At 33.4% G+C, this 12,701-nt stretch overlaps 2 protein-coding genes across 2 annotated transcripts; both read right to left on the bottom strand.

The window, feature by feature from the left end:
* Nucleotides 1–130: 130 nt before the first annotated feature.
* Nucleotides 131–1,738, bottom strand: LOC114874405 (odorant receptor 4-like). Its single transcript, XM_046287059.1, has 5 exons — nt 1,493–1,738; nt 1,323–1,426; nt 923–1,258; nt 585–857; nt 131–256 (listed from the first exon to the last, which is right to left on the bottom strand). The coding sequence occupies exons 1-5, from the start codon at nt 1,704–1,706 to the stop codon at nt 191–193; spliced, it is 993 nt and encodes a 330-aa protein (XP_046143015.1). The 5' UTR covers nt 1,707–1,738; the 3' UTR covers nt 131–190.
* Nucleotides 1,739–6,139: 4,401 nt separating this feature from the next.
* LOC114881692 lies at nt 6,140–12,269 on the bottom strand. The gene is made up of 12 exons (XM_029198534.2): nt 12,115–12,269; nt 11,690–11,942; nt 11,228–11,334; nt 10,827–11,135; nt 10,437–10,712; nt 10,284–10,315; nt 8,208–8,451; nt 7,753–8,005; nt 7,480–7,583; nt 7,021–7,335; nt 6,644–6,919; nt 6,140–6,339 (listed from the first exon to the last, which is right to left on the bottom strand). Exons 1-12 carry the CDS (start codon nt 12,256–12,258, stop codon nt 6,286–6,288), a joined length of 2,367 nt encoding a protein of 788 aa, XP_029054367.2. The 5' UTR covers nt 12,259–12,269; the 3' UTR covers nt 6,140–6,285.
* Between the last annotated feature and the right edge of the window lie 432 nt (nt 12,270–12,701).

The following is a 12,701-nucleotide window of genomic DNA, read 5'->3' as shown; positions in this document are numbered from 1 at the left end:
ACATGGGGGACATTTAGGTTGTTAAATGAACGATGAAAGTTCTCTATAATTTATTTAAACGTATAATGAACGTCTATAGTAAAGCAGTGGAAACTCTGCATGAAGAGAATTGATATGGTTTCGTCAAGTGTCGATTGATCCACAACCAATTTCACATATAGAACGCGCATTGTATTACAGTTACAAAGTGCTACGAGGAACTAGTATCTTGCATTCCTTTTACAAGTGTAAAGTACGATGCTGCTGTACTGAGAACCTGTAACAGACAAATGATGAACAATTAGTGCAATGCTACGAGATAAATTCATAGTTGTTAAAAAAGAATACACTGTTGATTAAGGACACTAATTGTTTGTGAATTAACAAGTAAATGGATAAATAACATTTAGAGAAAAGAAGGATAAAAACAGAAGAAATTTTTAATCCTTATGGAGTAAGTAAGTAAACTACTGAATATAAATAAACTGTAAATATAGTTAGTATATACGTAATTTGAAATAAGAATAATCCAAAAGCTACTCACTTTGAATGGTTGATAAATAATAACCTTGTGCAATAAAATTGTAAGAATGTATTTTAATTACCCTGCTATAAGTCTCTAAAGACACAATGAAAAATCCATAGGCTGTTAGACAGCAAGGGGTATTGGATCTCATGATGACCATTACCAAATCTCTTCTTAGATTTTGTACATTTTTATTGCTGGGTAAAAAGACCCATGGTCCAGAATACACAGCCAAGGCCAATTTCCTACTTTCTCGAATGACACTGTCACAACTGTACGTGAACATAAATAAGTGGCATATGATGCTCAGGAGGTGGAAGAAGAAGATGATTCGTCTGTCCGGTGCATTCGCCTATAAAATTACTATAATAAATAAATTGGTTGTAAAGGGTTTAATTACTGTTATTCTATACTAACCAGAAGTATTTGAAATCCATCCAAGCAAATGGACAAGCTGAACGATAACAGTTGCACGAATAAAAGAAGACTGAATACTTCTTCAAGTTGATCGCAATAGACGACAAGAGCTTGATGCTGGTGAATGTAATTTTTAAAGATGATGTAATAATCTTCTGTGAATTTTAACAAACTTTTGTCCGATACATCTTTGAGTTCATCCATATCCTTTATAACACTCGTGTTTGATATTCTGTATTGCAGTATCCGAAATTGTCCAGCCACGTGTAGGCTCATTATGCATAAAAAATTGTCGAAACAAATATGACCGAAGATGATGGGGTATAAAGTTGCAACCTATGAAAAATGAATGGAAACTTGTATCGAATTAACGATATTTGGTTTGGAACAGGTATATTACCTGAAAGAAGAAGATGATTTCAAAGTATGGTGTCATTGATAGTGGAAGATCAACTTCTATATAAAATGGCAATTCCCTATCAGATTCGTTCTTCCCAATATTCGCTGATATAAAAACAATAATAATTTATTTTTCTTCGTATCAAATGACATAGTTATAACAAGACTCACCAATAATTGGATTAACAACGAAGGAGACAACAGTCGCCACAATTAGAAAGATAAAAAAGCAGATAAATACTGTACATTTACGTTTGCAATCAGCCAACACCGATGCCTCGTAATTATTATAATTTACATACAGAAACTTTTGTTTCACGTACTCGATTAAATAAAATAATTTCTCTCGATGTGGAAGCAGAACGAATATCTTGAATAGGGACATTATTATGTTTAAGCCGTTGCTTATATGATAAAGGCAAGTCTATAAATAAAGAAAAAATATTATTTGACATTTATTTATAATTATTAACTATAGATATATGCATATGGTGTAAGAGTGTAGAAAAATTTCATTTGACATTAATTCATATGTTAATTATTTGAATAAAACAATTGTCATTCGAACATAATTATTGCTGAAAATATAATATAACTATTTAATTTAAAATATGTGAAGTGTCAAAAAAGAAAAATCATGACGACCAATCACAAAATTCAAATTGCGAAATTTTCACAAGCACCATTTAAAACAGCTCTAAATTTACATTACTTGTAAAGTTCATTAAGATTTTACATTTCAAAACCTATTTTCTTATTAAGAAGCTTACGAAAAGTTAGATGTCCCTACTGGAACAAACTTACCCCTAAATCTCCCCAAGATTGATGGATATTAAGAATCTGAATCGAAAGCAAGAAAATGAACGATAGCATCGTGTAACTTAAGGCGAGGATCCTCAAATATTCTTCCCGACGATTGGCAGTCTGCCAGAATCCCATGAGCATCATGCAAAACGACGTTGCACTGATGGAAATGTCATCATTGCCCAAGAAAGTCATACTGAATTTCTAATACGCTTCGATAACAAAGTCGTGCAAGAAATCTTATGCAGATTATAACAATGCATCCAAAATGATTAGTCGCTTTGAGATATAGCATTCACGGTTTCTACTTATTGTTAGACTTATTGGAGACTGTACGTAAGAAAGGGGTGAATAGAGAAACGTTCGACAAGTAATGTATGGAATCGATGAGTTATGCATGATTCCAAGATCACGAAACCCTTTGTAAACCTTAATAACCAGTGGCGTATAGGCACTGTGGAACTGCAGCACCTCCAATTCCACTTGATATTATCGATAACATTTAACATAATGAGTCCTTCTTTCTTTATACTTTCTTTATACATATAATCCTTAAGCTTAATGTCAGTAGCCATCCCTCAATTTATGAAAAAGATACAAAAATCTTTGTATGCGGTGGGGTGTTTGACTGTGTCCGCATGCGCACATAGGAAGCTGCACGAGCGGCTGCAAGGGTGAAAGACCTCCGTCGTTCCCGCAGTGTCGACAAGTGTCGACCCTGGCGTGCTGGTGGAGGATAGTTTTTTTTTTACCCCGCGTGTGTGGTGCTTAAAAACCGTGGACCATATTCTTGAATGTGATAAAGTATAGAATTAGTGATGTTCAAGTAGTAATAGGTTTATTAAATAATAGATATTAATATAAATGAGTTCAGAGAAATGTGTTATACCTCTCCACGTGATAAATAATAAAATGTTTGATTTTGTTGTTTTAGGATCTTATCAAGTTTCTCAATAAATTTTCTTTTTATATATGTTTGTTTCCTTTTACACAATTTTAAAACAAAGGCTACAAATTTTCTGGAGCAACACCTCCACTAATTTTAGCTACGAGTCGCCACTGTTAATAACGAACAGCAACTGTTCTGCTTATTATAACTTTAAGTATAATATAGAGACGGGGGATAAAATTCTGTCGTGAAGAAACGAAGATTTTGCATTAAGGAAAATGAATTCGTTAAAGAATATGTGAATTCGTGTTAGTGAAAAAAGTGAACATTGTACGAAACAAGTGCCGTGATAAGAGAAATTTTGGCTAATTAATACTGTAAATTGGATAATACAAACAAACAAAAGATTGAAAAAATATTATTTTAATTAGTGTTGTCTACTACGAGTATCATACTAATTATCATACAAGGTGGCAAATTGGAAGCTCGAAGTTTGAACTTTATAATGTTTTAATTCCTATGTAACTAACTTCGATATATAAATGTCTGATATTAATAACGATCTACTACTTGAACATCCGAAGAATTGATGTTTTTTATACATAATCTCCATTGTTTCTTAGTAATGTAAAATACGAGGCCGCAGTACTTAGAATCTGTAACAAAAGAATAAGTAATTTCAACATTTTAGTTAACTTTCAATGAACAGCAATATCATGTGTAAAAATTACATCAGTTGAAATTAGAAGCTTCTATACATATAAATCAAAGCGCAACAAATCAAAATGATTAATTTGAAGGGGTTTAGTGGAAGGGGAAGGCGGTGAGTCTCCCCGGACGCCCTTAGCACGGGTCGACGATTGCCAGGTAGCAGCGGGATTGGATCGGTACTCTTGCTTGCAGTCCATTGGCATGCAATTCGGATATTATGTATGTGTAGAAGATCTGAAAAGCGGGGTTATAGGCATCTGGGGCAGAGATCGTCTGTCGCCAGCCCCACTGGACCAGTCTGGCAGACTCTGGCAGACTTGTAAACCATATACCAATCACCTTCAAATAAAAGATAGCTGAATTAATAGAAATATCTGCGGTGTATTTCGACTCCATGATAAGAAATTCAAACGATCGGATGTCGTCTTATATGTATATGCACACGTCCCACCAATTATAAGAATATAATGAACGGAATCACTACATTGTTACATGCCTTTGATGTACAAATCTTCAGTAAACCTTTCTATGTATAGGTAATACTTGCTCCTGCTGCTATTCTGTAGGGAAAAAAGGATAAAGGGACGAGTTGCGTGCTACTACGTTACATTGGTAATAATCATGCTGTTTGCGAGGTTCCTGATCGATGATTTATGTATGATTCAGGCTACGGTATTAGAAAATTCTCAATGCACTAAATAGTGGCTACGTGCTGGATGGAACTTTGTAGGGTAAAGAGTTAGAATTGAAGAAATGATTGAAACGATCATGCTGATGTGAGGGAAATATGATTCTTAGTTGCAAAGTATTTTGCTGATGGAGCGCTGTGATTGTTCTACGATGATACGATTTAAAGTGATTAGATGAATTATGAATACGAAACGTCGGTGTATGAATATTAATGTAAGCTTGACTTGAATTTTCGAATAGAAAATTTTCAAAATTTTACCGAAAATTTCAAAAAAATGCCATAATATGAAACGACCATTAAATACCAAACAATTTGATTTTGAAGAATTATAACTATTTTTCTTTCGTTTTTATCATGCGACAGATACGAAGAATTCATTTACATTCTGTTCAACAATCATGCACTGTTTTCTGCGCAGAGCATGCAGAATATTACAATATTACAAATACTACGAACTAATAGAATCCTTGGTTTGTTGTAACAATGTAAAGTATGATGCTGCAGTGGTCAAAACCTGCAACAGGCAAACAAGGAGAATCAACTTTATGCAGACGTGTATATTGTAATTTACGTTATTGTTAATTGTTGTATGTAAAGTATTACATGCATAACAAAAGCGATTTCATAATATGGTGTTATGGATAATGGTTGATCCACCCACATGTTTCTTGCCAGGTGGCAGCGGACAATCCATTAAAATTTTCTGCTCCTGGCGTTCGTTTCCTGGACTTATGAAGTTCCGTTCCGCAGACAGAATTAAATCGTAGAACTTCTTTTGTGTACTTACAAAAGTACTACCTTGAAGAAACCGACTAGCAATGTTGCACAATATGTAGACGCAATCCTAAAATCGTGCAATGATAAATTAGAAACCTAAATTGTAAACACGAGGTGAATAAGATTTTTATATAAAAACAGACAAAATCAATAAAATTCATTATATACTCACGTTAAAATTGCCCCACGAGAAATACAGATCTCTTACCCCGATACAGGTGGCAGTAAGCAATGCGAAAAGTATATAAATCAAAGCAAAATTCAAGCAGGATATCTAACAGGAGCTGTCACTCTTTCTTCGCACTTACACTTCACGCGTTCTCTTTCATATGAATCAAAAGCTACTAATTAAGAGTATATTACTCATGACTCAATGATACGGATCGAATCATCCTCGTGACAACAAAGAATATACGCTAACCGTGACAGTACGTGAAATTGAAAGAGAAGTACATTGTTATTTACTACGATCAAATAAAAAAGTATCATTCTTTGAGAAAAGATACTTCTTAACAGTGAAAAGTCTGAAGAGTATGAAGTTTCTCGTTTTCCACTGCATTGAAAGTAAGACTGAATTAGAATTTGAAGTAAGTTTCTGTAGATTGGAAAATTTTAGTGATTGATCATATTTTAAGAAATTCTTTCTACTAAATCAATATCACTTCTTACTGAAAACACAAATGAAAATTAATAATTTTTTGGAAATTTTATAAATAAAAATTGTAACACATACCCAACATCTCCTAAGTGATGAATGAAATTGGCCACCCCCCAAATTTATCGTATGTTCATCTAACTTTATTGTAATAAAAATAAAATCCAATTATAAATGATTCAGTGGTAGGTAGCTTTACAAAAAACACATACCAGTATATTTCAAGCTTCATATCCTATTCAAATTGAATTAGAATCAGTATATCAATTGCACAAAACATTAAATTATAAACATTTATTTAACAATATCATATCCTACTGATGCGTGGCACAAATCACAATACAGTACATTAAAATATGCAAGTTCAAGTATTAAAAGGCATCATTAACACGATGCACAAGAATATAAAAATAGTTTATGTGTTACTAGTTATTTGTTTAAGTGGTAGTTTCCTTTATCATAGTAAAGTAGGAAAGTGTGGTACTTAATATCTGTAAGAAAAAATGTTAATCTTGTAATTTAGAAAACTGCTTTGGCAATAATTAATTATATCGTTTGTGAACTTAAATGGTATTCTTCAAAATACAGAAAGAAAGGATATTTAAAATTGTTGTATATAGGATGACACACAATAATTGCAATTATTCAAAACACCATCGTTCCATTATTGAATTTAAATTCTCTACTTGAAACCTTGAACAATCTTCTTCCATTTGTTGTACCCAACATTATATTCAAAGTGACAAATTTCTTTATAGAAATATAAGACAAAACTAAATGAAATATACCACTTACCGCGGTAGAAGTTTCCAATGTTACAGGGAAGAATCCAGCAGCAGTTAGGCAACATGGTCGTAATGATCTCAACATGATTATTCGTACGTTTTCCCGCAAAGATTTTCCAACTTTGTTCATTGGCAAAGTGGTCCATAATCCAGAGTAAGTAGCCGTAACGATTTTCTCGCTTTCCTCTATCAAGCCGTCGCAACTGTACGTAAAGATAACGACATGCATGAACGTTCCGATCAGATGAAGAATGGAGTTGATTGTTTGCGCAATAGATATGTCTGCCTGAAAATAAATAGCCCAATATATTCGATACACTGATGTTTGCAAATTCTAAAGTAAAATTATGCGACGCCACATTATTATTCTCTTTTTGCTAGACATACCAAAAGTATCTCGTAAAAATCGAAGCTAAATAATATACTACAAACCAACAGATGCGCGGCATTCATTATAGTATATACATTTTCTAGCTTAGCACAGTAATCGATAAGTAATTGATGCTGATGAACGCAGCTTCTCAGCTCGTCGTAACAATGGTGGGTGTATTCGACGATATCCATCTTTTCGTTAACAGAATCCCAAAGTGATAGCAATCTGTGTTGCAATATGCGAAATTGGCAGACCGTGTGCATATTCAGGATGCACAAGCAAGCGTCCGTAGAAATGTACCCAATGGCAATTAAGTTCGCACACAGCAACTTAATTAACAATAAATTGATAAAAATTATTATTAACCTGATATTCGTAAACACGTTGAACACCTTTCAGTCTAAACATTTCAATTGCTACTTCGTGTATAGATTATTGCAATTGATCAATGAAAATATTGCAAATTACGATACCTGATAAGCAAACATTAGTTCGTAGTAGGGTGTTTCAGTTAAAGGCAAATCGAACCACATAGTGAACGGAAGTGTTCTTTCCGATTCATTCGTTCCAATATTCCCTGTGAAACAGACAAAAAAATAATTCATTAAATTATGTCAAAATCTACATAAATAATATGAAAAACTTTCGATGGAAACAAAAAAGATCAAATTAGATCGGATTACTTATTATCCGAAAAAAAGAATTGCAATAACAAATTTTTATTTTTCGTGATACAATTTACTCACGTGTGAACGGCAATACTCCATAGGTGACTATGCAACCTGTAACTAAAACGTATACGAAAATCATCCATAATGTACACTTAAAACGACACTCGGTAACGTAGACCAGTTCCTGCGAATCATAATTGCAATGCCAGAAATTTCGTTTTGCGTACAAAATAATTTCTGTGAAATTCTTTCTATGATAGTTTATCATCGTCAGCTTGCATACCGCCAAAATGATACAACCCATGTTAACGCATACAAACACGCACTGCTGTAATCAAAACGTTTAATAATCAAGAAATTTTCTCCAGTATTGATAATAATTAAAATGAAATAATCTTTTAGAAATATCCTAGACCAGAGGAATAATGTACATCCAACAATTTCTAAATTGTTTTGAAGAATTTACAACGTGCTTCGAGTGCGATTGCCAGAAATAAATGAAAATTTCAGTTGAATTTATTAATACTTACATTTATATCACCCCAGGAGTGATACATATCCAACATGTTTACGTATGCGCTAATAATATACGCCGAAGCAATAAAGAGCAACCAGAGTCTTCTACAACGTTCTTCGACATTATTATTCGTAAGCCAAGTCGCTGCAAATTTCAATAAAATCCTAGTTGCTTGGATAGAAAGATCTTCGGTCGTTGTTTCCTCCTCCATGGTCTCTTTCAAATAACTCACCTCGCCTTCGCATTTCCTTCGCATCCTACCCATTTTGAATGTAAAATATTAATCAGGAATTGGAGTGACATGACACGGCTGTATGTCCATGTCCATTGAATGGCACGAGTCACTAATTTTCGCACCTTTTGTTAAGCCGTTCGACCTGTCAGTTATAAATCCATCGATAACTTGTCACGGTTGTCTAGTATAAAGGTTCTTTTTTATGAACACCAGCTGATCGATATTAGAATGTCAGTTCTAGTGATTGCACAGTGACACAGACATATATAATGCGTCGAAGTTACTTAAGCTGTCATAGACTGGTTACGATCATTTGGAAAACTTAGCAGGATGTTTCCCGACTAAAGTGGAAAGGATTCGCAAGTGTGAAGGAAGCAAACAAAATGTGGACAATTTAATACAGCTTTTCTGTACGTAAGTTTTGAGTGAATAATTTTTATAATGTATACATTTTTATGAAAATCTGGCAAAGCTTTCGATGTAAACCTTCATTTAATTTAGTTTGTGATTGATATGATGTTGGAACAGAAAATTACATAAAAAATCTTCGAAATATGAAAATTGCGTTTTACTATACACAGGCATGCAAACTACAATTTAAGCGAAAGGTTCTGCACAACATTTTTATGTTAAATACATAAGAGATCCATTTTGTACATTATCAGCCTTCGTTTCTCAACAACGATTCCCTCATCAGAGTAAAGCAAGGAAACGTGGAACTTGCAAGCTGCAAACATAAATATTAGTCTTGCAGCTTACATAATTGAAACAAGTGTTAAGTGGAAATGGAAAATCTTGCATACCGCAGTAAATATCTCTAAGGAGACAGGAAAAAATCCACCAGATGTCAGACGACAATGTTTCAATGACCCGGTCATAATTATTTTCCCATCCGATCTAAGCGATCTGCCGACTTTATCCATTGGCAAAGTATTCCACGATCCGAAATATATCGCTGTAATAATATTTGTGCTTTCTTCCATCAAACCGTGGCAAGTGTACGTGAATATCATTAAGTGGATCAAGCTACCAAATATGTGTAATATGAAAATCAAACGTCTTGAAGTGATTGCATCTGACTAAAAATACATAATATAATGCAAGGTTATTATTCATACCAAAATTTTTTCATAGCAATCAAAACCCATTAACAGACTAAAAATGAGGATATGAAATAAAACTGTGTACGAGAATACGTGTTCGAGCTTCTCGCAGATATCAATAAGCGGTTGATGCTGTTGAATACATTTCTTCAAAACTGCGGAACATTGAGCACTGTATCTGACTGCATCTGTGTCTTTAACATCGGAGTTCCAGAAATTCAACATTTTATATTGAATGATGCAAAACGGATAGATAACGTGTATATTCAGAACGCACAACAAGACGTCTGGGCAAATATACGCAATGAACATTACGGTCACTACAATCGCCTGAATGAAGAATAATTTCCTAAATCATAAGCTAACGTTTATGAAATTTAGGCTAATTAGTACTGTATATTGGGTAATTCAAACAAACAAAAGATTGAAAAAATATTATATTAATTAGTGTTGTCTACTACGAGTATTATACTAATTATCATACAAGGTAGCAAATTGGAAGCTCGAAATTTGAACTTTATAATGTTTTAATTCTTATATAACCAACTTCAATATATAAATGTCTGATATTAATCACGATTTACTACTTGAACATCCGAAGAATTGATGTTTTTTATACATAATCTGCATTGTTTCTTAGTAATGTAAAATAAGTAAATAAGGTGATTTTATATACCTATTAAATTATCTGCTACAAAATATATTGTTTATTTATTCTATTTACAGATACTTCTTTCAATAATGCGTTAACAATGTGAAATATGACACTGCAGTACTCAAAACCTGCAATAAAATAACAATGTTCCAATTTACCATTTTAAATTATTAACGTGATCTTAGTGGTTTTAAAACTTATCCTGTTTACGTGTTAATAATATTGGTGCAGTAAATTAATTTTAATTACCCTAGTGTACGTTTCCAAAGACACAGCGAAGAATCCACTAGCCGTTAAGCAACAAGGTACCCTAGATCTCATGATAAGGAGTAGCAGATCCTTTCTTACCATCATTCCCATTTCATCTACCGGTAAAATTGTCCATGGACTTTTATATGCCGCTTCTGCAATGTTCAAACTTTCTTGTATCAAACAGTCGCAACTATAGGTGAACATCAACAGCTGACATATGCAGCCAAGTATGTGAAACAGGAAAGTGATGCGTCTGGTCGCAGAAGCGTCATTCTGTGGGATGTATCATTAAAATAATGATCTGGTAAAATAATTAAATGGTAGTATGTAGAGAGAGAAATATTCAATCGTTTGAATTTTAGTAAGTATTGATACTTAAGTACTAACCATTGTTACTAGGTATCCATCGAGGCAAATTAATAAGCTAAATAGTAACACCTGTGCAAGCACCATCAGATTGAATACCTCTTCGAGTTTATTACAATATAAAATTAGCATCTGATGTTGTTTAATATAGCCTTTAAACGTAGCGTAATATTTATCTGTTCCATCATCTTTCTCTTTATCATTAATGACGTACACTCTAGTCAATCTGTGTTGTAGTACACGAAACTGGCTAGCAGCATGCAAATTCATAATGCACAAAAAATTATCGAAGCATAGATAACACACACCAACGTGGCACAGAGATAAAATCTACATGAATATAAAATTGAAAATATCATTCAATTTAGAATAAAGAACAAGTAAGACTAATAGATTAATTTTAATTAATTACTTTATGTTACCTGCAATACAGACATTATCTCAAAGTATGGTGTTAACGACAACCATCGCACATCTAACCACATGTTGAATGGAAGCATTCTGTCTGATTCATTTCGACCGATGTTTTCTAAAAAAGAAAAAAAAGCAGTTCTATGTAACGATGCACCAAGAGAAAAGCGAAATATATTAAATTATGATGAGCTGTAGATCGCTTCCGCCCGAAGTGGTAGAAAAAGAAATTTGAAAAGTATTAAAATCTAATCAAATTAAGATACTAGTAAGACCGATTTTATTTTACAATAAAATTAAACTTTTTAAGATTGCATTATTTTCGAACAAAATAATACATTCAATTCAAGCAAACTTCACGGCACTTTTCCATATTCAAACATTCTAACTCATTCATCCATTCTGGCTAAATTTTAGATAGCAGTACATTTTGATTAGCGATATTATCTTTTAATCAATATTAATTAACTTACCAACAATTGGCCTTATTATGTAGCCGACAATAGTGCCTTGAGCGAAAAATGAAAAGACACAAATGAGGTAGGTGCAGGTACGTTTGCAATTGTTTATAATTGCTTGCTCCTCTGGCGTGTAATTGGAATGCCAGAAATTTGTTCTCGCGTATATAACTAAATTGTAAAGCTCTTTTCTATATATAAATGAAATAAGTAATTTGAATAATACCATAATCAGAGAGAGAATATTACATCCGATATAAATAGACTCCTGCAATCATAAAACATGAAATCAACAATATTTCTATTCAAATTTATTTCCTACTAAAAAATAGACGAGACGGTCAAAATGATGTAAACATAATCGGAACCATTCGTATCTCATCAAATTCAATTCTGAAACTCTAATGAGACAGATAAATTTTAATTCTTCGTACACTTACACTAAAGTTTCCCAAGGTGTAATACATATCCCTCGTCTCTACCACCACAGCGAATAATAATGCAATCACGGTATAGAACAACGCAAACTTCCTCAAACGTTCTTCGTATTGATTAGTGGTCAACCAAAATCCCACGAACTTCATATAACAGAACGTGGCGGAGATGGAGATATCTTTGTCGTCTTTCTGCTGCATCGCGAACCACGTGCAACTCTCTATTTCCAAACGGTGCAAGAACCTTAAGTCGATTTATCATCCGTACTAATTAAATGTTGCAAAACTGACGGCTGCTCGCCTGTCTCTTCAAGCTTTTTTCCATCTTCCTTTTTCAAAGGAAAAGGAACAGGAACATGATTACACGTGAGAAAAGAAGTAGTGCGTCGATGAATTATGAACGATAGAGGGGGAGTGATGATTGTTCGGTAACTGCGACGATACCTGGAATAACTTGGCAGCTAGCTGACAGTAGATCAACTGTGATACAATGAAGCCTGTCACTTGGTAATAACTCTTTCGATTTGAAATATAAGAAAGGTGAGTAGGAAAAGTTGCTTTCGGTCAATACAAGCATTTTTCAAATTTCAACA

This window comes from Osmia bicornis, chromosome 9 (genome assembly GCF_907164935.1).
Source record: "Osmia bicornis bicornis chromosome 9, iOsmBic2.1, whole genome shotgun sequence".
In the NCBI taxonomy this organism is placed as follows: Eukaryota; Metazoa; Arthropoda; class Insecta; order Hymenoptera; family Megachilidae; genus Osmia; species Osmia bicornis.
The sequence above is the reverse complement of the archived record's forward strand: the minus strand, read 5'-3'. Positions and strand labels throughout refer to the sequence as shown.